Source organism: Carcharodon carcharias, chromosome 34 (genome assembly GCF_017639515.1).
Source record: "Carcharodon carcharias isolate sCarCar2 chromosome 34, sCarCar2.pri, whole genome shotgun sequence".
NCBI lineage: Eukaryota > Metazoa > Chordata > Chondrichthyes > Lamniformes > Lamnidae > Carcharodon > Carcharodon carcharias.
Window position 1 is genome coordinate 14,373,462 of NC_054500.1, and position 26,120 is coordinate 14,399,581.

Sequence of the window (26,120 nt, forward strand, 5' to 3'; positions counted from 1 at the left end):
AAAACAGTTGTGGCAGCTGTTATAAAGTTTCCTCTGGGATTTGAGCAGCTCAACATTTACAATCCTTTGTGCCATAGCAACAGTGGTGTCTTGGGATGGGCCTGAGGGGGAGCTGGAATGATGCACTATAAGGAAGGGGAGGAGAGAGTGAGTGAGTGGGTGCACAGCCTGTGAAAGCTGCTGGGGTTTGAGTGCAGCACCAGCCATTCACCACCATCCCCCAATCCTTTCAAGCATGGTTTGCAGCTTCACTTGCTTTTGGTGTAAGATGTTCGCTGCTGGCGCCTCAGTTCAAATGGTACCTTGAACAAAGCACTTAAGCATAACAGGCAGTAAGCTTCAAGATTGTGGGATCAAGTTAGGAAAAGGCACCAAGAAACATGTGTTCGTAATCTGCAAGATTATGCATCAGATGTACTCTTGCTACTTTTCTCAATGCCGTTTTAATAAATCCTGAGCCTCTGAGGGTGTGTGCAAGGTGGGATCTTGTTTGCTGAATGCACCAGGCAGTGCAGCTTGCCCCAGAGCAGCAGCTTCACTGCATTGAGTTGCTGATTGTTTACTGCAGTATCAGCAGAAACCATGGGCTATTTAGACCATAAGACAGGAGCAGAAATTAGGCCAATCGGCCCATTAAGTCTGCTCCACCATTCAATCATGGCTGATAAGTTTCTCAACCCCATTCTCCTGCCTTCTCCCCGTAACCTTTGATCCCCTTACCAATCAAGAACCTATCTATCTCGGTCTTAAATACACTCATTGACCTGGCCTCCACAGCCTTCTGTGGCAATGAATTCCATAGATTCACCCATTCTCGAAGTTTCTCATCTCTGTTCTAAAAGGTCTTCCCTTTACTCTGAGGCTGTGCCCTCTGGTCCTAGTCTCTCCTACTAATGGAAACATCTTCCCCACGTCCACTCTATTCAGGCCTTTCAGTATTCTGTAAGTTTCAATCTGATCCCCCCTCATCCTTCTAAATTCCATTGAGTATAGACCCAGAGTCCTCAAACATTCCTGCATTTAGTGCATCCTCCCTCACTGCTCTTTGTTTCTGGTTCTGCAGAGTTAATGCTGCCAGTTGGTGCTAATGGATGTGGGAATCTCTGAGAGACTTCACCTGAGAGCTGGGTTCATAAACAGCTTTGCCTGGTTGACTGATTTAAGGTGCTTATCTGCTGAGTGAGCATGTCTCTGCAGCTCCAGCCAACAGCTGGAAATTGGCACTTAAAGCAGCCATGGGACTGCTAGTGTGGCAACAGTATTACATTGGTGTAATAGGGAAGGAGAGCTGTACTTTGTAGCTAACCTGGCTGTTCCTGCCCAGGGATTGTTTGGGGACAGTACAGAGGGAGCTTTACTATGTATCTAACCCCGTGCTGTACCTGTCCTGGGAGTGTTTGATGGGGACAATGTAGAGGGGGTTTTACTCTGTATCCAACCCCGTGCTGTACCTGTCCTGGGAGTGTTTGATGGGGACAGTGTAGAGGGAGCTTTACTCTGTATCTAACCCCGTGCTGTACCTGTCCTGGGAGTGTTTGATGGGGACAGTGTAGAGGGAGCTTTACTCTGTATCTAACCCCGTGCTGTACCTGTCCTGGGAGTGTTTGATGGGGACAGTGTAGAGGGAGCTTTACTCTGTATCTAACCCCGTGCTGTACCTGTCCAGGGAGTGTTTGATGGGACAGTGTAGAGGGAGCTTTACTCTGTATCTAACCCCATGCTGTACCTGTCCTGGGAGTGTTTGAAGGGGACAGTGTAGAGGGAGCTTTACTCTGTATCTAACCCCGTGCTGTACCTGTCCTGGGAGTGTTTGATGGGGACAGTGTAGAGAGAGCTTTACTCTGTATCTAACCCCGTGCTGTACCTGCCCTGGAATTGCATAACGCCGACACGTTGTGTACCATCCCCAGCACAAGGTATGAAAGGGACTGTCAGGTGTGAGGGATATTATCAGCGTGGTTCATTCTCATACGCTGTCAAGAAGAGAGAACACTTGTTAAAACGAAACCATTCCAATCAGAAACTCAATCCAACTCAAACATCAGAAGTAGGCAAAAAAAAAATGTTTTTTCCGTGCACAGAGGGTGCTTCGAGTTAGTTTTTTTTAAAAAGGCAGTTGTTGCGATTTTTTTCTTTGATTGGAACCAGTTCCTGTGGGGAAGGACATTCCACAGATTTGTTGGCTGGCAAAACCAAAACCAATTCATTAAAAAAAAACAAACCCAACTCCCGTGGGTGGGGGGGTGCACACACTCGGCATTCTCACCGAGCCTGCCTCCACTCTCGCCCTGGACTCCGAGGGCTGAGGACTTGGCGCCGGGATGCGAGGCAAGATGCAGCCGGTGGTGTCCCTGGCGGCCTGGACCCTCTGCCTGGTTGTTCTCGGGGCCGGAGGCGCCTCGTCCGCCAGGGGCGAAGTGATGCACAAACTGGCCGAAAGGAAGCTGTGTGCGGACGAGGAATGCAGCCGTGAGTAAACAAACCTCAGAGACAGGGAGAATGTAAATGCAGCTGCAAGAATCACCCCCAGTGCTCACACCCCACCACCACCACCCCCACCCACCCCCCCACCACCACCGAGTGTGTCTTGGTTTAAACCGAAGAATTTTGAAGAATTCCCCCCCCCCCCCACCTCCAACTCTCCAACTTTTTCAAGTATTTATCCGGTTCCCTTTTTGAAAATTACTAGTGAATCCCCCACTTTAAGACACAGTCAGATCTTGCTGGGTAAGTAAAAGTTCTTATTCCAAACCGTGCCTCTTCCCCCAACTACCCAAATTTTATTTATTGCCAATTCTCTACTTACCAACCACCCCCCACACCCCCCCGCCTCCCAATAGGAACAGTTTTCTCCTTATTTATTCTGTCAAAACCCTTCCTAACTTTTAAGAGTTTGAGAGTTAATTTTTAAGAGTGTAAATAAAGTCCCACCTTATTTACTCTTAACTGAACCGCAGTTTGGGGAGGGAGGGGCTGGAGGGTGATGAACAGAAACAGAAGCTGATATTTCACTGTGAAAATCTCTTTCTGGGTATTTCCCCCCCCCCCCAGTCTCCCAGTTATTCAGTGGGGTGGGGTTGTTTGCTGGACGGTGTCGGTCCATCACTGGGTCTTTATTTCTCTGCTAGCTTGTTGTCTGCCCTAAGCATTCTTGATGTGTGTGGGCCCAGACAGGGAGGGGGTGGGGCGTGGGGGGATGTTGGCTGATTTGTTCTCTTTAAAGATATCCACCCCCCACCCCCCCACCCCCCAGCATCCAAGTGCCTGCCTTGGGTAGGGATCAAGAGAGCAGGGACGGTGTGTGTGATTTCATCCCCCTCAAAGCGTTGGATAAATGATGCCCGGGTGATTGTGAACTCCAGCTGCCCCAGGCTGGACACTGACTGTACGCTCTGCTGAAACATCCCTTTCCCTTTGTAGATCCCATTTCGATGGCTCGAGCGCTGGCAGATTACACGGGTCCCGACTGCAGGTTCATCAACATCCGCCAGGGGCAGCTCGTCTATATTTACGGAAAACTCAAAGGAAAAGGACGCAACTTCTGGCAAGGGACTGTAAGTCTGAGCTCAGGGTCTCCGTACAACTTTGTTCTTGGTCTTCACTGCTGAGACTGATCACTGGCTCCTCACTCACCGCGGCACACGCTGGAGGTCCACTGCCAGTGTTTGGTCTGTGCGGTTTTGGTGTGAGGCTGACTATTGTCTGTGAGATTAAGCAGTGTCTGTGTGAGATTGACTGCGTCTGTGGGACTGACCACTGTCTGTGGGACTGACCACTGTCTGTGGGACTGACCACTGTCTGTGAGACTGACCAGTGTCTGTGTGAGTCTGACCAGTGTCTGTGTGAGTCTGACCAGTGTCTGAAAGACTGACCAGTGTCTGCGAGAGACTGACCAGTGTCTGCGAGAGACTGACCAGTGTCTGCGAGAGACTAACCAGTGTCTGCGTGAGATTGACCAGTGTCTGAAAGACTGACCACTGTCTGTGTGAGACTGACCACTGTCTGTGAGACTGTGTATTCGTCTGGTTTTAGTGTGAGACTGTCCAGTGTCTGTAAGACAGCCCTGCATCTGTGAGACTGCCCAGTGTCTGCGTGAGACTGCCCAGTGTCTGCGTGAGACTGCCCAGTGTCTGCGTGAGACTGCCCAGTGTCTGCGTGAGACTGCCCAGTGTCTGCGTGAGACTGCCCAGTGCCTGCGTGAGACTGCCCAGTGCCTGTGTGAGACTGACCATTGTCTATGAGACTGCCCAGTGCCTGTGTGAGACTGACCATTGTCTATGAGACTGCCCAGTGTCTGCGTGAGACTGCCCAGTGTCTGAGAGACTGTGTATTCGTCTGGTTTTAGTGTGAGACTGTCCAGTGTCTGTAAGACAGCCCTGCATCTGTGAGACTGCCCAGTGTCTGCGTGAGACTGCCCAGAGTCTGCGTGAGACTGCCCAGAGTCTGCGTGAGACTGCCCAGAGTCTGCGTGAGACTGCCCAGTGTCTGCGTGAGACTGCCCAGTGTCTGCGTGAGACTGCCCAGTGTCTGCGTGAGACTGCCCAGTGTCTGCGTGAGACTGCCCAGTGCCTGTGTGAGACTGACCATTGTCTATGAGACTGCCCAGTGCCTGTGTGAGACTGACCATTGTCTATGAGACTGACCATTGTCTATGAGACTGCCCAGTGTCTGCGTGAGACTGCCCAGTGTCTGAGAGACTGTGTATTCGTCTGGTTTTAGTGTGAGACTGTCCAGTGTCTGTAAGACAGCCCTGCATCTGTGAGACTGCCCAGTGTCTGCGTGAGACTGCCCAGTGTCTGCGTGAGACTGCCCAGTGTCTGCGTGAGACTGCCCAGTGTCTGCGTGAGACTGCCCAGTGCCTGCGTGAGACTGCCCAGTGCCTGCGTGAGACTGCCCAGTGCCTGCGTGAGACTGCCCAGTGCCTGCGTGAGACTGCCCAGTGCCTGCGTGAGACTGCCCAGTGCCTGCGTGAGACTGCCCAGTGTCTGCGTGAGACTGCCCAGTGTCTGCGTGAGACTGCCCAGTGTCTGCGTGAGACTGCCCAGTGTCTGCGTGAGACTGCCCAGTGTCTGCGTGAGACTGCCCAGTGTCTGAGAGACTGTGCATCCATCTGGTTTTAGTGTGAGACTGTCCAGTGTCTGTAAGACAGCCCTGCATCTGTGAGACTGACCAGTGTCTGTGAGACTGACCAGTGTCTGTGAGACTGACCAGTGTCTGTGAGACTGACCAGTGCCTGTGTGAGACTGACCATTGTCTATGAGACTGCCCTGTGTCTGTGTGAGACTGCCCAGTGTCTGTGAGACTGCCCAGTGTCTGTGAGACTGCCCAGTGTCTGTGAGACTGCCCAGTGCCTGCGTGAGACTGCCCAGTGCCTGCGTGAGACTGCCCAGTGCCTGCGTGAGACTGCCCAGTGCCTGCGTGAGACTGCCCAGTGCCTGTGTGAGACTGCCCAGTGCCTGTGTGAGACTGACCATTGTCTATGAGACTGCCCAGTGTCTGTGAGACTGCCCAGTGCCTGCGTGAGACTGACCATTGTCTATGAGACTGCCCAGTGTCTGTGTGAGACTGCCCAGTGCCTGCGTGAGACTGGACAAAAGAGCTGAACTCCCAAGGTGAGATGAGAGTGACTGCCCTTGACATCAAGGCAGCATTTGATCGAGTGTGGCATCAAGGGCCCCTAGCAAAACTGGACTCAATGGGAACCAGAGGGAAAACTCTCCGCTGGCTGGAGTCATATGTTGCACAAAGGAAGATGGTTGTGGTTGTTGGAGGTCAGTCATCTTACTCCCAGGACATCACTGTAGATGTTCCTCAGGGTAGTGTCCTCGGCCCAACCATCTTCAGCTGCTTCACCAATGACCTTCCCTCCATCATAATGTCAGAAGTGGGGATGTTCACTGAGGATTGCACAATGTTCAGCACCATTCGCAACGACTCAGATACTGAAGCAGTCCATGTCCAAATGCAGCAAAAGCGGAACAACATTGAATCTTGGGCTGATAAGAGGCAAGTAACATTCATACCACACCAGTGCTAGACAATGACCATTTCCAACAAGAGAGAATCTAATCATCTTCCCTTGACGTTCAATGGCATTACCATCACTGAATCCCTTATTATCAACATCCCGAGAGTTACCATTGACCAGAAACTGAATGGATTAGCCACATAAATACAGTGGCTACAAGAGCAGGTCAGAGGCTGGGAATCCTGCAGAGAGTAACTCACCTCCTGACTCCCCAAAGCCTGTCCACCATCTACAAGGCACAAGTCAGGAGTGTGATGGAATACTCCCCACTTGCCTGGGTGAGTGCAGCTCCCACAACACCATCCAGGACAAAGCAGCCCGCTTGATTGGCACCCCATCCACCATCTTAAACATTCACTCCCTCTGCCACTGACACACAGTGGTAGTAGTGTGTACCATCTGCAAGATGCACCGCAGCAACTCACCAAGGCTCCTTCACCAACACCTTCCAAACCACAACCTCTAGCACCTAGAAGGACAAGGGCAACAGACACATGGGAACACCAGCACTTGGAAGTTCCTCTCCAAGCCGCCACTCACCATCCTGACTTAGGACCATATTTGTCTTTAATTCTTTCACAGGATGTGGGGCATCACTGGCTGGGCCAGCATTTATTGCCCATCCCTGCTTTTGAGGAGGTGGTCACTGTGGTCCATGTACACCCACCCACAGTGCTGTTAGACAGGGAGTTCCAGGATATTGACCTAGCAATAGTGAAGGAACAGTGATGTATTTCCAAGTCAGGGTGGTAAGTGAGGAGACTGAGCCTGTGTCCTCTGGAGTTCAGAAGAATGAAAGGTTTTGCAACTTTGTAGTGGTTTGATACAGCTGAGTCAACCACATTAGTGAGGATGACAGATTTCCTTTAGTGAACCAGTTGGGTTCCATGGTCATCAATAGACTTTTAATTCCAGATTTTTATTGGATTGCCATGGTGGGATTCGAACCCAGGTCCCCGGAGCATTACCGTGGGTCTCCGGATTACTAGTCCAGCAACAATACAACTATGCTATCACCTCCCTATCTGTTACTGTGAGACAGACCAGTTTGTGAGACTGACCAATGTCTGTATCAGACCAGTGTCTATGTAACTGACCAGTATCTGTGTGAGACTGACCAGCATCTCTGTGAGACCAGTGTCTACGTTACTGACCAGCGCCTGTGTGAAACTGACTGGTTTGATCAGGGTGATACTGACAATGTCTCTGATTGATGAGTGTCTGTGACTGACGAGTGTCTCTGAGACTGAGCAGTGCTTGTGTGAGACTGATGTGTGTGACTGACCTGTGCCCTGTGAGACTGTCTGTGAGACTGACCAGTATCTATGAAACTGACCAGAGTCAATGAGTCAGACTAGTGTGTGTGAGACTGACTTGTGCTTGTGTGAGACTGACTTGTGCTTGTGTGAGACTGCCCAGTGTCTGTGAGACTGCCCAGTGCCTGTGAGACTGACCAGTGTCTGTATTTAGGTTCAAGGTGATTATTTCGGGGAGCAGTCAACAACTCTTGGATTTTTCCCAAAGTCGATTGTGAAAGAGATCCAATATCTGGGGACGGAGCTTGTGGAAATGCCAACAGTAGTAAGAGCATTTAACTTCATTACTCTTATTTCTTTTATCTTTATTGTTTATTCATGTCTGCTGGCGAACTGGGGCACTAAATGGCACATTGGGTCAATGGGTGTCACCGTAGACAATCAAAAGATTGTGCAATACTCTTTACACAGTAGAAACCTGGTACCTCTCCTAGCTCTCCCTCCTGCCAAGAATAAGCAGGAAAACTGCTGATGCTGGGAACCTGAGACAAGAATGGCAAATGTTGGAAACACTCAGCAAGTCATTCAGTGCCAGCACAGAATGGGCAAGTTAGTGTTTCAGTCTTAATGGCCTTCCTCCTGCTGTATGCTTCCAGCATGGTCTGTTCTTGCTTCACTAACGCTGCAACCACTGTGGGACCAGGCTATAGGGAGAAGGAAGACACCAGACTTCCCTCCAGTCCAAGCTGATCTCGGTTGGGGCAGTAGTAAGTGGCAAACAACCGGCTTCAGTCCTTGGACAGGGAGAAAATGAAGGCTGGAGAGAGAGATCAGATCAGCCAGGGTTCCTGATCTTGCTCACTGTCCAGTGAAACCCCTATTGTATGATGAGTTTGAGTGACGAAGCCTACATTTCAATAGTCTGATGTCATGCCAAGTCTGGGCTCATACATGAAGCCTGATCACTTGGGTGAGAGAGCAGAGGGTAACTGATACCGATGCAAGGCGTTCCCCAGTGGGAGTCATTGTCTTCACTGGGGGTTTGGGACTGGGGGGAGAGGGGGTGATGTGGCAAATGTAGTGGTCAAAAAGATGAGTTTATTACAGACTGACAATGAACACCTGTGTTGTAGGACTGGGATTTCTACTGTTAGTGAAAGAAGAGGATAAGAGTGGACTCATGCTCTGAACAGCAGAAGACCAGCTAGCGCCATGGAATCATTGTATTGAGTTATTACTAGAATACGCTGTAAGCTGTGTTGCCAGTGACTGGTAACAATTGTTTAAATAAATAGGATTAGAACCGCTGGGCTGCTCATGTTCTTATTTAATATTTCTCTAGTTTACACTTTCAGTGCCTGACAGGCAAGAGGTATTTATGAAACACCTCATCCAGTGTCCCAAACATCTCAAAACACTTCAAATTGGAGGGAATGCAGTGACTATTGTGTCTGGTGCCCCATGGTGCGGAGATTTCCTGGAGAGGAAGTGGGAGGTACGCTCTGTCTCACATTTCCTTACACCGAGCAAGAATTCCCTGGGAATATCGCTCCATAATCCCAGTGGGAACCACCTGGAGGGTATCGCTCCAAGGTCTCAGCAGCACTTTCTGTGCTGTTGTGCTCTACCTACAGCTTGACCAACACTGGATGCTGAACGAGCACAGTAAGAAACAGTCAGCTTCCTCCCCGTGTGTCCGTCCTCATTGTTGACACCTCTCAAAGTAAACTCTGCACTTCAATAAATTACAGCAGCTTGTGCCAAATAAAGCCTCTTGGTCCAGCGATATTTTATTGCAGACTATTGTTGCGAACGGCAATGGTGGTCTCTCCCCTGCAATTGGAGATCGCTGTGATAGTATTGTGGCTATTCTGGGAGGCTGAAATGATATCTGTTCATTGTAGTACTTCCACTCTGTCACAGGATGGCACTTGTGAGCTGTTAGCAGGAACTAGGGTTTCTGGTCCAGCTGTTTAAACACCATTGAAGAGAGAAGTCAGAGAAAGGAGTAAGAATATGTTATCTGTCGGCTTTCTGTGGGGACCAACCCTGATGTCCCCAAGTTGAGGGAGCTTGGGGCATAGGCTGGAAGAGGAAACAGTTAGGGTCTGCCAATTTTATGCTAGGATACTGCAGGAGTTTAACTAACTAACCTCTTACAGCGCAGTACAATGTTACAGAGGAGCACGAGTGGGCCATTCAGCCCCTTGAGCCTGCTCTGCTATTCAGTAAGACCACAGCTGATCGTCTAGCTCAATGCCATTTTCCTACGCTATCCCCATATCCCTTAATGTCATTAGTATCTAGAAATCTACTGATTTCTGCCTTGGACATGCTCAATGATTGAGCTTCCACAGTCGTTTGGGGTAGATAATTCCAAAGATTCACCACCCCCTTAGTGAAGAAATCCCTCCTCATCTCAGTCCTATATGGCTTGTCCCTCACTGGCTCTAGACTCCCCCCCCCCCCCCCCCCAACCCACCCAGGAGAAACATTCTTTCTGCGTCTACCCAGTCTAACCCCTTAAGAATTTTGTACCTTTCAATGAGGTAACCTTTCATTCTTCTGAACTCTAAAGAATACAGACCCAGTCTCCTCAATCACTCAGGATAGTCCCACCATCCCAGGAATTAGTCTGGTGAACCTCCATTGCAATTCCTCTATGACAAGTATATCCTTCCTTAGGTAACGGGGCGAAAACTGAACAGAGATAGGCAGGACAGCAGGTGCTGGAGGAGGGTACAGAGTTAGAGAGGATCGCAGGTGCTGGAGGAGGGTACAGAGTTGGGGAAGATAGCAGGCGCTGGAGGAGGGTACAGAGATGGGGAAGATAGCAGGTGCTGGAGGAGGGTACAGAGTTAGAGAGGATCGCAGGTGCTGGAGGAGGGTAGAGAGTTGGGGAAGATAGCAGGCGCTGGAGGAGGGTAGAGAGTTGGGTAAGATAGCAGGCGCTGGAGGAGGGTAGAGAGTTGGGGAGGATAGCAGGCGCTGGAGGAGGGTATGGTTCATTGCCCCAGGGACGCCCAATTCATTAAGTCACTGGTTTGTAGGGATATCTCCTTTCCTCACTTACCATGGAGGCATATCCTTCTCCTTGTACATTTCTTGCAGCTGATTCCACTCTGTGCAGAGAAAGTAGTGTCCCTATTGTGACAGAGCAGCATTTCCCATCTCTCTCCCATCTGCTCTAACCATCAACATTTCAGTCACTGCTTTCTCTGGCCGCTTCCAACATCAATCACAGCTTAATGCATTAACCAAGAGGAATGGAAGGGACAGACAAAACAGACCTAGCCTATCATTGAGCACAGAGCTTGACCAGAGTCAAGGGAAGAGGGGAGAAACAGGGCAATGACCTCATGCCGACTGCTGTAGAGAGCTCCCTCTCCTTGCCTCTCCCTTCAGTTTAAAGCACCTGTTCAGCCAGCCCTTCAGATCACAGACCACCTTAATCCGCGATATATTAAAATCTTAAAACAGCAAGCAAATCCCACCTTTTTCGATTATAAATTCCAGTGCAGCTTAAGAAATTAACTTGCAACTCTAAAATGTCCAGTTCAAAACTTTATTTGCACCAACACTGTACAAAAATTGCTGCCGTTAACCGTAAATTCAAGATGCTTCCCCCACCCCCCGCCACAATCCCACCTTTCCCAGTAATCCTGGACAATTTGCTTCTACAAATCAGGAACAAAGCTACCTCAAACATTTGCTTGATATAAAAGGACTAAAGCAGAACGAAGAGCTTTCTGCACAAGGTCAGGCTGAGAATCTGAGGGATGGCTCCTGGTTCAGGTACAGGTGATTGCTCCAACACATACGCATGTTAGATTGAAAAAGTTCTGACTTTTCCTGCAAATGCGAGACTGACTCATGCAGACAACGGGACTGTCTCCACAGCTTCCAGGATTGGATGAATAAAAGACTTGCATTTATCTGGCACTTTATTATATGCCTTGTGAACTTCTCAAAGTGCATCATGTTCAGAGAATCACTTATGCAGAAGAAAATGGCAGCCATTTTCACCCAGCAAGATACAACCAGATCAATCGACTAATTAATCTGAACTTTAGTAGTGGTGTTGGTCGAGGAACAAATGTTGGCCAGTTCACCACTGACCGTCAAATAGTGCCTTGGGATCTTTTAACGCCCACCTGATCAGATCACCACTTGGGAGTCCTTCTCGTGATGCCTGTACTGCACCGTTTCTACTTCCCACAGTCCAATTACAACCTAAACAGGTTTGTGTGGTTAACCTCAAGTCTAAATCACATCATAAGGGAGAGAGTGGGGTAGCGGTAATGTCTCTGGGCTACTGGGGACACGGGTTCAAATCCCACCACAGCAGCTGGTGGAATTTAAATTCAATTAATAAAATCTGGAATTGAAAGCTAGTCTCAGTAACAGTGACCCTGACAGTTATTACTGATTGTTGTAAAAACCCATCTAGTTCCTCTAGGGAAGGAAATCTGTCATCCTTACCTGCTCTGGCCTACACGTGACTCCTGTTCCACAGCAATGTGGTTGACTCTAAACTGGCCTCGGAAATGGTCAAGCAAACCACTCAGTTTGAGGGCCATTAGGGATGGGCAACAAATGCTGGTCTTGCCAACAACACCCACATCCCATAAAAGAATAAATTTTAAAAACCCTGAACGTCTACTGAGATACTCTGCTGCTCCCGAACCGGGTCCTGCACACTTGTACTCATTCCTGCCCTTGCTACAGATCCCTCCACTGTTTAGAGTTAAAATTCCCACCCTCATGTTGAACATGTAGCCTTGCTACTCTCTGTATTCCCAACCCCCTCCTGTGCCACAACACACCCCTCCTCACACAGAAATCAGTTCCTCTGACTCAATTTCTTATGCATCCTCCCCCCCCCACCATACTGAAATTTCATCGCCCGCTCTCCAACATATCACCCAAATGTGGCTTCAGGCTATTCCTCCAAAAGGTCATCACAGCCTGTCCTCATCAGAGGTCCGCAAGTACATGCAGCCTCCAGCAGATATTAGGGGACAATGCTTCAGGGGCTGGAGTTCTGATGCATGGTCACCAACCTGAAACTTTTTAAATCCCTTTATCTCCCCACGAACGCTGCCGGACCTGCTGAGCATTTCTGGCATTTTCTATTTATGTTACAGGTTTTCAGAGCACCGCAATGCTTTGTCTTTTGTTGTGTGTCATCGCCTTCCTGATTTTTTTTTGTAGGAGAGAGGTTTTGTTTTAATTTTAAATCCTGTCTGTGCTTACGCTCAAGCTGTCAGTCAGCCAGACTGCAAGGGCAGGAGAAAAATGCTGCCGGTATTGGGAACGAAAACAGAAAATACTGGAAAAGTGCAGCAGGTCAGGCAGCGGCCCGAGAGGAGGAGACAGACTTAACGTTTCGGGACAATCTTCCTCTCCGCGCAGGCCGACGCTGCTTGACCTGCTGGATGCTTCCGGAACACCAGAGCAACACAGCAACTCCGCAGGCTGCAGGGAAACCCACCGCTGGCATTTCCAGACATGGCGAGGGTTGCAGAGTCCGCTCGACGAAACCGCGCGGCCCCAGTTGGTCAGAACAAGAAGCCCAGGCTTCAGTAATGTGAAGTTCCCACTGAGCGTGGAGACAGAGGTGGGGCGGGGGGCTGCAAAACAATCTTGCATTAACACAGAGGCTCATTACCCTGCTCAGAAAATGTCCCACATCCATTTATACACTGAAATTCAGTAACTTATTACGACAAGCATTACAACCATGTTGTGCACATCAAAGTTTCACAAACTGCAGCAAGACTAGTCAGCAGTAAGCCAGTGGTACCTGGGAGAATTCCCTAGCTCTTGCAATAGTGCCAGGGGATCTCTACCATCCACCCGGGGGGGCGGGGGGGAGGCAGGCGGGCTCTTGGCTTAACTTTTCACGGAAAGGCCGGCACTACTGACATCGTGGCTCTCTCTCAGTACCGCACTGGGAGCATGAGCACGGACAAAGCATGCAAACCCCTGAAGTTGGACCTTCTGACTGCTAAGCTACCTCAAGGGGCGGGAGGAATTCAAGCCCCGTAAATGTGCGCTGGTGAGCACCAGGCTGCTGCTCTGAACTGGAATGGCAAAAAGGTAGGATTGCGAGTTGCTGAGGTCTCTCTCCCAGCGAACTGCGCAGAACTACCAAGGGAACTGGTCAAACAAAGCAATGACAGTTCTTCAGCCAACTTGAAAGTATACAGCAAATAAATATATTTCTATGGAGACTGAAGTGTCTCTGCTAAGATAGCAAAAAGAGTAAAACCTGTAAAAAGGGGAATTTTTATTTTAAAAAGCTGGGAGTCTGAGGCAATCGTTCACACCCATGTGTCCATGGCCTCTTTTGTGGAAGGCAACTTACAGGTGTAAGTACTGGCCCCTCAAACATATGGCCCCTCGAGCCTGCTCCACCATGCAAGGAGATCATGGCTGAACTTCAACTCCACTTTCCTGCACACTCTCTACAGAGCGCCCTACGGGGGCTAACACAAGGCCTTTAGTTCACCAAAGACCCCTGGTTAAAGTAGGGGTGTCTGCTCAGAGGTGGCTCGGAGTGGCTGAGGAGGAGACCCCTCCACTGGTCATCGATCCATAACTCCCGGAGCACTTCATCACTTCCTGGAGCCTCAGCAGGGCCTGGGGCTCCCTGCTCTGCATGGCGCTGCAGAAAAGCCGGACATGCTCCTTCAGTTCATCGATCTGCCGCTGGGCACCGTTGTTCTGCCGGATTAGGTCCTTGGTTTTCAGCGTGATCTCCAGCAACCCCGACCGGCTCAGGATCTCCACCGTGTTGCGGAAGCGCCGTTCCTTGGCGGGACTGGGAATCGGCCGCCTGGGGGCTCGAGCAGCCGGTCTCGTGGTTTCGCCAGCGGGTGACTGGACACTCGGGGCGTGGGAAAATACAGAGCAAGTGGAGGAGGGGGATGAGGAAGAGGAGCAGGAGGAGTACGACGACCAGGAGTACAAAGATTCAGAGGATTCGGACTGGGATACAAGATTTGGAGAGAGCACTGGCGACGGGGAGACCGAGACGTCAAACTGACTCAAAGTGCTCGCTGCTCCGAAGCAAGGCGGCTGCTGCGTATTCTCAGCTGGCCCGCAGTTGGCCACTGGCGCTACGTGCGAGGTTTGGTCATTTCTAGGAGTTCCCTGCGAGGCTACTTCCACCTCGTCCAGGCATAGCCGTTTACTCCTGCTGTGATCGGCAGTCCTGTCATCCTGAGCTGTGCACTGCCCGGTCTGCCTCGGCCTGCTGCCGGCCTCCTGGCTTTTGTCCGGGTGAGGGGCTATCCTTGGGTAGGAGTTTAAAATCGGGAGGTAGGTGTCTTTCCCCACCCCAGCCTTCGCCTCCATCTTCTGCAATTTCAAAGAAGCCTTCAAAGGCTGTCGGATGAAGACGACTCGGGCCTGGCCTGCTGGTGCACCAAGGGAGTGCTGGCTTCCCCAGGTCTGTAGTTGGGCGTGAATAAGCTGGCTCCTTGTTGGAACGGGCAAAGGCTGTTCAAAACAGGGCAATGGGATAAACAGAATTAGAATCCGATCGCTGAACAGGCCCCCCCGCTCCCTGCAAGCGCACAACGAGACCCCTGCTCCCTGCAAGCGCAGAACGAGACCCCCGCTCCCTGCAAGCGCAGAACGAGACCCCCGCTCCCTGCAAGCGCAGAACGAGACCCCCGCTCCCTGCAAGCGCAGAACGAGACCCCCGCTCCCTGCAAGCGCACAACAGGTCCCCCGCTCCACCCAAGCACAGCACCCATAGGTTTAACATGAACATTCCATCAATGCATCATGTCATCACACAAACAGCCATCCTATTTGCCAGTCAAACAATGAACACATGCAGGCTAACAATAGTCAGGTCAGGATTCTTGGCAATGTGGACAGATGGATCAGGGGGTGGGCAGTGGTGGAGAGTTTTCTCTAGTCTACTCCAATGCAAACAGTCAGGATCCTGGCTCTGGACTATAAAGCTGGAACAGGCAGAGTACAGCTCTTGGCCAACTGAGTTTTCATGCAGCAAGCGGCTTTCTCTTGATCAAATTAAAATTGTCTTTGAAATGAAGAAACTTCAATGTCAATATTGGCTGTGTTGCTTTAAGAACATGCTGGGGTGGCCACAACTTGTCCAGCTGTTAAACCTATCATGAACTGTATTTGCTTTAACGTAACTGATATTAGTACAGTAACACCCAGTGATCTGAACAGAAAATGGAGCTGCCCTTTAAAACGAATGGAAATTGTTGCCCACAATCTTCATTTGTATTTTGTGTAGGCTGAGTATCACAGCACCTGCCCACTCCAACTGTACCTCATTGGCAGGGTGTTTCTTGCTCTCGTGAAGGTACGAGTTCCACAGGGCCAAATTTTACATGCGTGAATCTTAGCAGCGAGCTTGGGAACTATTCACCATGGGGTGGCATCACACCCTCCTCACAGCACTGACGGGAGCTCTCCAACAAAGCCCACTATAGCAATCCGGAGCAGGAACACTGGTTGATCCTTCCCTTTCACAGTTAGATTTAGCCACATGACTTCGATCAGGAGTCATCCAATCAAACCATTTAATCTCAGAGCGACCCTCTGCGTTCACTTTAAAGAGTGTACATTAGGCGATTGAAGTTGCAGAGTCTAACCTTGCACATGCCACACCGAGCAGGACTTTATGATAACACCCAACCCACACCTTAACAGGGTTTACTACAGAGGATTGTGGAGTAGGGAAGGACTGTACCTCTTTCAGGAGGACATTCTTCACAATGTAGACAGGAGTTAGGCTGGTGAGTGAGCTTTGTGCAGCAGTGATCCTCTCGGCATGGTTCAACGCCGCTGGTCTCTTGTGCAGGTACTGATCCTCCGAGTCGGTCTGTTCCAGTGTACTCAAGTAGTCTGAGCTCGTGTCTGAGAACAAGGCAAAGAAGAAGTGGCACAGCTAATAGGTGACATAGAGACACCACAAACCGTCCGTAAGTAAGAACCATTAAACCACCCCAACCCAGCGGAAATAAGGGAAGAAACTAGTCTCTGCCTGCCGGCCAGAGTATCTCACGGCACAGTAGGCCATTCAGCCCATTCTGTGTGCTGGCTCTTTGAAAGAACTCAACAATTAGTCCTACACGATCCTGCCATTGTTTTCCATTCAAATATTTATCCAATTCCCTTTTGAAAGTTACTAATGAATCTGCTTCCACCACCCTTTCAGCACATTCCAGACCACAACTTGCTATGGAAAAGAATACCTCATCTCATCCTGATACCTTTTGCCAACAATTTTAAATCTGCGATCTCTATTTATGACTCTCCTGCCAGTGGAAAGTTTCTATCAAAAGCTTTCATAATTTGGAATACCTATTAAAGCCCCTTTACCTTCTCTGTTTTAAGGAAAACAATCCTAGTTTCTCCAGTCTCTCCACATAGCTGAAGGGTCTCTGCCCTGGTACCATTCTAGTAAATCTCCTCACTACCCTCTCCAAGGCTTTTACATCTTTCCTAAAGTTTGGCACCCAGAATTCAGCCAATAAAGCAAAGGAAAAAATAAAATCACTGGCCAATCACCCAGTTGTTGTCCGTGGGATATTATTGCGTACAAAATGGCTGCCTGTATTCAAAAGTAATTTTTTTTTGCACGCAAACTGCGGTGGGATGTTTCCCAGACATAAACTGCTTTATAAATGTAGGTTTACTAGGAGGTCAGAGTCTCAGGATAAGGGGTCAGCCATTTTGGAATGAGAGGAGGAAACATTTCTTCACCCAAAGAGCTGTGAATCTTTGGGATTCTGTATCCCAGAGGACCAGGAACGCTCAATCATTGAGCATATTGACACTGATAAGATTTTTGGACTCAAAGGGAATGAAGGGATATGGGGATTGGGTAGGAAAGTGAAGTTGATGGCAAAGATCAGACGTGATCTTATGGAATGGCGGAGTAGGCTTGAGGGGCCTAATGACCTACTCCTATTTCTGGTGTCTTAATGGACACTAGATCTAACTGAATCCTAACCAGTATTTTATATGGGTTTAGCATAGCTTCCTTACTTTTGCAATCTATGCAATCTAAGTAATAAAACCAAGGACCATATGCTTTTTTAAAAAGCATTATCAATTTGACCAGCCACCTTCAAAGATTTGTGTATTTTTGTCTCTAATCCTGCACCCCCTTTAAAATTCTACCGTTTAGTAGTGTATAACACAGTATACTTCCCTTTAGCCTGTAAAATAATCATTAAATACTGCTCCATACCTCTTATCTAGTGTTGCATCCATGCCCATGCTGCAGCTGCCTCTTTAAACACAAGTGATGATATCAAACAATGCATGATAGAAGCACTTCGGTGACCCCCTGCACCATCCCCCACTCACCATCTTGCAGATTCAGAGACAAGAACAGTCCTGATCCTAATATAACCCTGATCTCTACACACAATACAGAAAACCGCAAGGCATGGGAAGAATCTGAGGTCATGGAATCAGCACTTCTCTGCAAAGTGTTATGCAGCTATAAAGATTCTACACTGGCTGTCACGACCGTGGAGTGGAAAAATGTCTGAGGGAGGCCTAAAGGTTGCAGTTAATTCTGGTTTAAAGAAGAGCTTCCAGGGTCAGGAGTGCTGGATAAAGGGATAATAGCAAAATTCTGCTGTTGCTGGAAAACAGAAAACACGTCAGTCAGCATCAGAGGAAAGAACAGGTGTGTTTACTTCCCGTATGTGGATCCCTCAAAAGAACAGTTTAGAAAAGGAGCCCACATCTCAAACATTAACATGTCTGTACTCCCCACAATGGCTGGCTGTGCCAGTGTGCACTTCCACAACGTTTCTTGCCATGGGTTATCTCATTGAAATATATAAAACTCTTAAAGCACTTAGGGTAAATGCTAAGGGGCTGTTTCCCCTTTTTCTAAAGAGTGTAGAACAAAGGGTCTCAGGATAAGGTGCTAGCTATTGAGGACTGAGATGAGGAGAAATTTCTTCACTTGACGGTCATGAACCTTTGGAATTTCCTACCCCCAGAGAGATGTAGTGTTCAGTCATTGAGCATAATCAAGAGTGAGAGCGATAGATTTTTGGGCAGTTAAGGGATTCATGGATATGACGGGGATGTGGAATAGAAGTAGACAATCGGCAATGATTTTATTGGAAGGTGCAGCAAGCTCCATGGGTTGCGTGGCCTACTCCTATTTCCTATTGTACAGGTTTTCTGTCCCCCACTCTGGTGAACGTGCTTGTCATAAACTCCTAGTTGTAATCCCAACCGTTGCGACGAAATGATGTCACTCCCTGTACACTGCCTAACCTGAACTGGTAAATGTGGTACCCAGTCTTCTTCAGGCTGGCACAAAGAGACAGGCTGAACCGTGCATTTCAAATCATCACTGAGCCCATTACCTGAAAACCCAGAATCTTTTTCCGACTCTCCCAGTGACATCCGCTGGTTCTTCTGGGCACTTCCCGTGGGATTCCTTTTCTCTGCTTGCCCGTACTGACTGTCCAGCATATTTTCCAACTTAACCGACACTCCGTTAAACCTGTCCTTCAGACTTTTGCAGGAGGTTCTAGAGCTTGCAGCCATGGGCACTTTATCCAGAGACATGATTCTCTGAAAACATTTAGAATAAAAAGGATTGTTAATCATCACATTTGGAATTGGAATGTTTCTAACTAGCCCCTCCATCTATTCTTTGAAACGACCTGCATTGTTTTTTTTCTCCCTTTCATCTTTTTCCAAAAAGGAGCCATAACAGCACAGGCCATTCAGCCCATCGAGTCCATGCTGGCTCCTCACTAAGTACTTCAGTCAGTCCCATTTTCTTGCTCTATCCATGTAGCCCTGCAAGTTTGCTTCCTTCAATGTCCATCCAATTTAACTTTGAAATCATTGTTTCCACTTCCAACACCCTCATAGGCATAAAGGGACTAAAGAACATGCAATAACAGATTTACAAGGATGAGGGCAGAACTGGGAGGTTAATGTTATCAGAAAAGGCCTCTAGAAAAGAGAAGACTAAGGATGGAGGTCTCTAAAATTACAAAGCAGTTTGATATGGCAGACTTAGAGAAGCATGTACTTATGGGCTGAATGGCTTTCTGTACTGTTATGACTCTATCCTTTGTGGAAGATGTAAGAGGAAAAAAAAGCTTTCACTTGCATTGCAGTTCAAAACGAAGGATGATGAGCGTATGAACCCAGTGGGGAATTCAGGAGGAATTTCTATACCCAGAGAGTGGTGAACATGTGGAACTGACTACAAGGAATGGTAGAATAATTTAAGGGGAAGCTAGACACACACGAGGGTGGGAAGGAATAAAAGGTTATGCAGTTAGGATAATTAAGAGCATGGAGGAGGCTTCTGAGATGCATAAACACCGGCAAACACCAGCTGGGCTGCCGAACGTCCCTTTTTTGTGCTGTAAAAATCCTTGCAATTATTCAGCCTCCTTGAGCTTGAGGGAACATTGGCAATTTGTTCACTAGCCCTGGGCCACTGGAAAACAACAAGAGCTCTTCAGCGTGACTGGACAAAGGCCAGCTTTCCCCAGAAAGCACACTAGCGAGATGGTGAATGCAAACTGCAGTGTGCATGCACAAGCAAACTTAGGAATTTTTTTTTAAAAATCAAGGCACCAAAATGTGAAGGGTTGTAATTTATTTGCAACCTAAATTTTCACCAGACGTCCCTGAGCTTCAGGAAATTATAACAGGTGAACAAACCAGCATAGGATGCGGGAAGCGGTACTCAGACAGACACAAAGCTTCCACGCAAACAGCCACTGAGGTTTAATCTGCGATTGATTAGCGACACAGGGTGCAGCACACTAAGAAAAGAAACTGAATGAAGTGTGAAGTAGAGATTTAATTAAATGGGAATCAGAATATGCAATGATTTGAAAATTGCAAATCTCCAGACAATTTAAATAGCAAAACCCCGAGCGGTTTCTACTGGAGGCTCTGCAAGTGTAGGGCTGGTATTTTTAACCCCTCAGTGGCTGTCTCACACCATGGTCACTCAGGGGGACAGGTACAGATCCTGCTGCAGATCCAAGGTCACATGGAGCTTACAACAGCCTGAAAATCACTCTCCAATTCTGCCGGGAGTTTCTCCTCTCCCCCCACCGTGGGCTGCTGGAAGCAACAGAAACTTGCAAACACAGTCATTAACAAATCTGAACAATACCATCTCTTGTTCCTTAGAAATAAACCAATCCCATATCGAGCACAGACACAGTGACTACTCTTCCCTCCCCAAAAGACATGGCAATTCAGTCCCACGTTTATGAGCAGTTTGCTGGGAACTGCCCCACTTATTTAATTCAATTCCTTATCTCCCCCTTTCCCTGCACCCCCCACCAGACTCTGCCTCCCCAGTGCATCCTCTCCCCAGACCCCATATTAACACCCCCATGACCCTACCCCCCAGATTAAAACCCCAGATTCTCAACACCTGCCTTCCCACATTTATCCCTATCAGATCCCCCATATTTACCCCCCATCAGATCCCCCAGGTTTACCCCCCTCAGGTCCCCAAAATTTACCCCATCAGATCCCCCAGGTTTACACCCCCATCAGATCCCCCAGGTTTACCCCCCATCAGATCCCCCACATTTACCCCATCAGATCCCCCAGGTTTACCCCCATCAGATCCCCCAGGTTTACCCCATCAGATCCCCCACGTTTACCCCCCTCAGATCCCCCACGTTTACCCCCCTCAGATCCCCCACGTTTACCCCCCTCAGATCCCCCACGTTTACCCCCCTCAGATCCCCCAGGTTTACCCCCATCAGATACCCCAAGTTTACCCCCCTCAGATCCCCCACGTTTACCCCCCTCAGATCCCCCACGTTTACCCCCCTCAGATCCCCCACGTTTACCCCCCTCAGATCCCCCACGTTTACCCCCCTCAGGTCCCCCACGTTTACCCCCCTCAGGTCCCCGTTTACCCCCCTCAGATCCCCCACATTTACCCCATCAGATCCCCCACATTTACCCCATCAGATCCCCCACATTTACCCCATCAGATCCCCCACGTTTACCCCATCAGATCCCCCACATTTACCCCCATCAGATCCCCCACATTTACCCCATCAGATCCCCCACATTTACCCCCATCAGATCCCCCACATTTACCCCATCAGATCCCCCACATTTACCCCCATCAGATCCCCCACATTTACCCCATCAGATCCCCCACATTTACCCCATCAGATCCCCCAGGTTTACCCCCATCAGATCCCCCACGTTTACCCCATCAGATCCCCCACGTTTACCCCCATCAGATCCCCCACGTTTACCCCCATCAGATCCCCCACATTTACCCCATCAGATCCCCCACATTTACCCCCATCAGATCCCCCACATTTACCCCCATCAGATCCCCCACATTTACCCCATCAGATCCCCCACGTTTACCCCATCAGATCCCCCACGTTTACCCCATCAGATCCCCCACGTTTACCCCATCAGATCCCCCACGTTTACCCCATCAGATCCCCCACGTTTACCCCATCAGATCCCCCACGTTTACCCCATCAGATCCCCCACGTTTACCCCATCAGATCCCCCACGTTTACCCCATCAGATCCCCCACGTTTACCCCATCAGATCCCCCACGTTTACCCCCCTCAGATCCCCCACATTTACCCCCCTCAGATCCCCCACATTTACCCCCCTCAGATCCCCCACGTTTACCCCCCTCAGGTCCCCGTTTACCCCCCTCAGATCCCCCACATTTACCCCCCTCAGATCCCCCACGTTTACCCCCCTCAGGTCCCCGTTTACCCCCCTCAGATCCCCCACATTTACCCCCATCAGATCCCCCAGGTTTAGCCCATCAGATCCCCATTTACCCCCCTCAGATCCACTCCCCCCATTTACCCCGCCCCCACTGACCCCCGCGCTCAGCCGCCATTTACCGGCCTAAATTCCGAGCCAGGCCTGAGGGAGGACTCGCTCCCCGATCTCCGAGCCCCCGGATGGGGATTTGTTTATGTCTCGGGCACCGACGTTAGACACCCAACCGCCCCCTCGCCCAGGCCGCTCCTTCCTCCCGCTCCAGCCGCCGTTTCTCTCTCGCTCGCTCCCGCCGCCAGATTCTCCCGGGACGCCGCCTCTCACCCAAACCTGCTGCAAAGTCACCTCCGCCTCCCGGCCTGACCGACCGCTCCTCAGACCAATGGGAAGGCAGGCCCTCGGACGGCTCCCCCAATCGGAGAGGAGGCACCGCCCCTGCCCAGCAGGTGGGGTTACGCCCCCACCCCGCCCCGCCCCGTGCGCGGCCTCGTGAGAGCGGCCAAGATTGACAGGCAGTTTCCATGGCGACCGGGCACACGCGCCGCTCCTCGAGCTCTGCAACGTGACCAGGTTGCAGGCTGCAAACATTGGGAACAGAAACACTGGAGCGGTGCATGCAGCCCCAATGCAGGGGCAGAGGCAACTGTGCAAACAGTGCCAAAGGAATAATTGCAACCAGGGTAGTGCAAAGTGTGCAAGACAGGGACCAGAGAATAGTGCAAACAGGCGAATCCGGACACCATAAATGCAAGCATGAGCAAAATTTCACATCATAGAATCAAATAATGATCCTAACAATAGTGCAATTCCAGAAATCAGTGGTGCACACTGGTGCTAGGATTACTGGAAGCAATGCAGATAGAAAAGGGAAGAAATAATTAATTATAACTTGAGTGCTAATCACACACTAGGTAACTAACCAGATGGGCACCAAGACGGAATAGTGATGCTGATAGCCATGACTGCAGAGTTGGGGGTGGTTCAGTTTATTACTGCTGCAAGCCAAAGTTTATGGACCTATTTCAGCATTTGTCATAATATAGAGTCGATACAACACAGGAGACCACCATTCAGCCCATTGAGCAATCCAGTCAAACCCATTTCTCATCCTATCCCTGTAGCCCTGTAGGTTTATTTCCCTGGAACGCCTGTCCAATTTCCTTCTGAAATCGTTGATCGTCTCCGTTTCCACCGCCCTCGTGGGCAGCGAGTTCCAGAACCATTAGCACTCGCTGCGTAAAAATGTGCTTCCTCACATTCCCCCGCACACTTCTTGCCCAAAGCCTTAAATCTGTGTTCTCTAATCCTTGCTTCATCAGCTTTTCTTTGTCTTAATTTATCCGAAGCTGTCATAATCCTGTACAACTGTATCGAACCTCCCCTCGCTGTGACTTCCTTCGTCACCATGAAGGGAATGAAAGGGCTAAACAGGACAGGTTAGGCCATTATTCGTTAGAGTTTAGAAGGATGAGGGGTGATCCTATTGAAACGTAAAAGATTCTGATGGGGCTTGACAGGGTAGATGTTGAGAAGGTGTTTCCACTAGTGGGGGAATCTCAAACTAGGGGGCATAGTTACAGAATAATGGGGCACTCATTTAAAACTGAGATGCAAAGGAATTTCCTATCTCAGAGGGTAGTGAATGTCTGGAATTCTCTACCCCACAGAGTTGTGGAGGCTAGATCGCTGAAAGTATGTAAAGAGGAGGTAGATAGACTTTTGAAATATCAGGGAGTTGAGGGCTATGAGGAGCTGGCATGAAAGAGGAGTTGAGGCCTGGGGCAGATCAGCCATGATCTTATTGAATGGCAGGGCAGGCTTGAGGGGCCGAATGGCCTACTCCTGCTCCTATTTCATATGTTGGAGTCGAATGCTGCTTAGGGTTGACAACCCTCCAGGATTGACCTGAAGTGTCCAGGAATTGAAGATCAATCTCCAGGACACTGCTGTGTGCAATGCTGGATAAAAATCATTGTGGCATCAGAAAGGTTATTTTTCTTTTGTCATTTTCTTCTCTTTACCAGATATAAAAAGATTGAAAATGGCGGGGGGGGGAAAGTCTGTTTGGCTGACGCATCATCCAACTGGGTAATGAGTCCTTTTGCTTTCCAGTTGGCATAGGAAGGCCATACATCACAAGGATGGACGTGTTGTTTGACCAATGGTTACAGCAGGGGGGCAAGTCATGTGATTAAATCTCCAGGAATACATTTAATCACAGTTGGCAACCCTAATACTGCTGGATGTCGGAGTATCACTCGATACCACTGACGGGTATCAGTAGCGCAGGAGAGAATCTTGGCTTCAGGGACTATCTGTGAAACTCTCAATGTCACGAAGACACAATGAACTTAAGACAAATTTTAATTATACAGTAGTTATAAACCATTGGTACATTTTACAGATTAAGCTAATTGGCCTATAGTTTCCCACTTTCTGTCTCCCTTCCTTTTTGAATAAGTAAGTTGTAAACAACCTATCTTTTATTTTTCTTGGACAGTGGCTTTAAAGTTGTACTGTGGCTTTAAAAACTACCATGGCTGCAGTTGAAAGACATATTTGCTAGAACAGGATGAGGACTCTCTACAATGTTGCTATCCTGGAACATAGCGTGCCGCAAGAGAAAAGGATGGTGCCAGAAAGGAGTTCTGGATTAGGTGAAACTGCCTTATTACAGCATTTTAATTGGCTCCTGACTAGGTGACCAGGGTTTTGTGTGGTAACAGTGCAGGAAGAACAGCTCCTAGACTACAAAGAGGGAAGACCTGAAACCTCTCTCTCCCATGTTTGTAAGATTCCAGCAATTCTGCCATAATAGCTAGCTCCCTCACATCTCTGTAACCTGCTCTCTCTGAAAATCCCTGTCAAGAGGAAAAGGGGAAAAATCACCAGGAGAGACAGTGAAAAGCAAGTTTTTCAACCAGCGAACCACAAGCTGAAAGTGCTTGGAGACCACCTCGTGTTATCAACTACAAACTGCAAGGAATTTGGAAGACATCAATCAATTCTGTTAGCTTAAATTAAAGTGTTAGGCAGAATTGAGGAAATTTGGTGGTCTAATCAAACTTCTCACATTTGTCGCAGTTTGGGGAACAATGGGGCTGGATATTACAGTGCCCTATCCCCAGTGAGTCGTGACAATGTTTGGGGGCTCAAGTCTGGGCTATTTTGGAACAAAAGACAATGATGATTTGGGTATAGATTTAGTAAGTAATAAAATCTAAACTGGGTTTGTACTATGAAAAATATGATGGCACTGGAAACTGCTAAAACCTTCCTGCAAGTGGAAAAGATGTCCCTGACATTTTTACAAGGGATCCCAAAAGCCAGGTTAATCGGATTGGCAAGTAAATTAAGAATAGGGTTGCCTGCCAAAGCTAGGAAGGTGGAGATCAAAGGCATAGCGCACCATTTAAAGTTAGAAGTGATAGTCACTACCTCACAGCTGGAGGTAGTGAGATTTCAGTTAGAAATGAAGAAACTTGAACTTGAACAAGCAAAGGAAATGGAAAAACTTGAGTTAGAGACAAAAGAACAAGAAAGGGAACAGGCAGAAAAGGAAAGAGAAAGGACATTTCAAAGGGTGTTAGAAATGGCAAAGTTAGAAAAGGAGGAAAGAGAAAAAGAGAGATAGAGATTGAGAATTCCTGCTTACAATGCAGGTAGTTAAAAAAGAGACTTTTTTTGTCTGCGCTGGAGTGCTGATTTGGGCTGCAGTAGAGTGCTTAAGTTGGAGTTTGGTGACTGAGGGAGTTCGGTGAGGAGGGAACGAGGCAATCCTTTGAGTACCGTGAGTATGGTCGGGTAAGTATTTACTACTTATATCGCTTATAGTTTTTACGACTTTATTTTGTGGTTCATTGTTTGTGAGGGCTATATTCTGCAACAACGAGGAGCAGGGAAGAAGGGCCCTAGAGTAATTGATATTATTTGATATTAAGTATCTTCCAAAACGTTTAATTTAATTTAATTTAAAGGGGTAAGTCATGGCAGGAGAGCTCATAGCTGTTGTGTGCTCCTCCTGCTCTATGTGGGAAGCCTGGGGC

At 48.8% G+C, this 26,120-nt stretch overlaps 2 protein-coding genes across 2 annotated transcripts; one reads left to right on the forward strand and one right to left on the reverse strand.

Moving 5' to 3' along the window:
• Positions 1-2,211: 2,211 nt before the first annotated feature.
• LOC121272682 (melanoma-derived growth regulatory protein-like) lies at positions 2,212-8,591 on the forward strand. The gene is made up of 4 exons (XM_041179402.1): positions 2,212-2,469; positions 3,421-3,554; positions 7,499-7,609; positions 8,418-8,591. Exons 1-4 carry the CDS (start codon positions 2,322-2,324, stop codon positions 8,436-8,438), a joined length of 414 nt encoding a protein of 137 aa, XP_041035336.1. The 5' UTR covers positions 2,212-2,321; the 3' UTR covers positions 8,439-8,591.
• Positions 8,592-11,811: 3,220 nt separating this feature from the next.
• LOC121272496 (CLOCK-interacting pacemaker-like) lies at positions 11,812-22,403 on the reverse strand. The gene is made up of 4 exons (XM_041179103.1): positions 22,197-22,403; positions 18,675-18,885; positions 16,025-16,191; positions 11,812-14,790 (listed from the first exon to the last, which is right to left on the reverse strand). The coding sequence occupies exons 2-4, from the start codon at positions 18,877-18,879 to the stop codon at positions 13,831-13,833; spliced, it is 1,332 nt and encodes a 443-aa protein (XP_041035037.1). The 5' UTR covers positions 18,880-18,885; positions 22,197-22,403; the 3' UTR covers positions 11,812-13,830.
• Between the last annotated feature and the right edge of the window lie 3,717 nt (positions 22,404-26,120).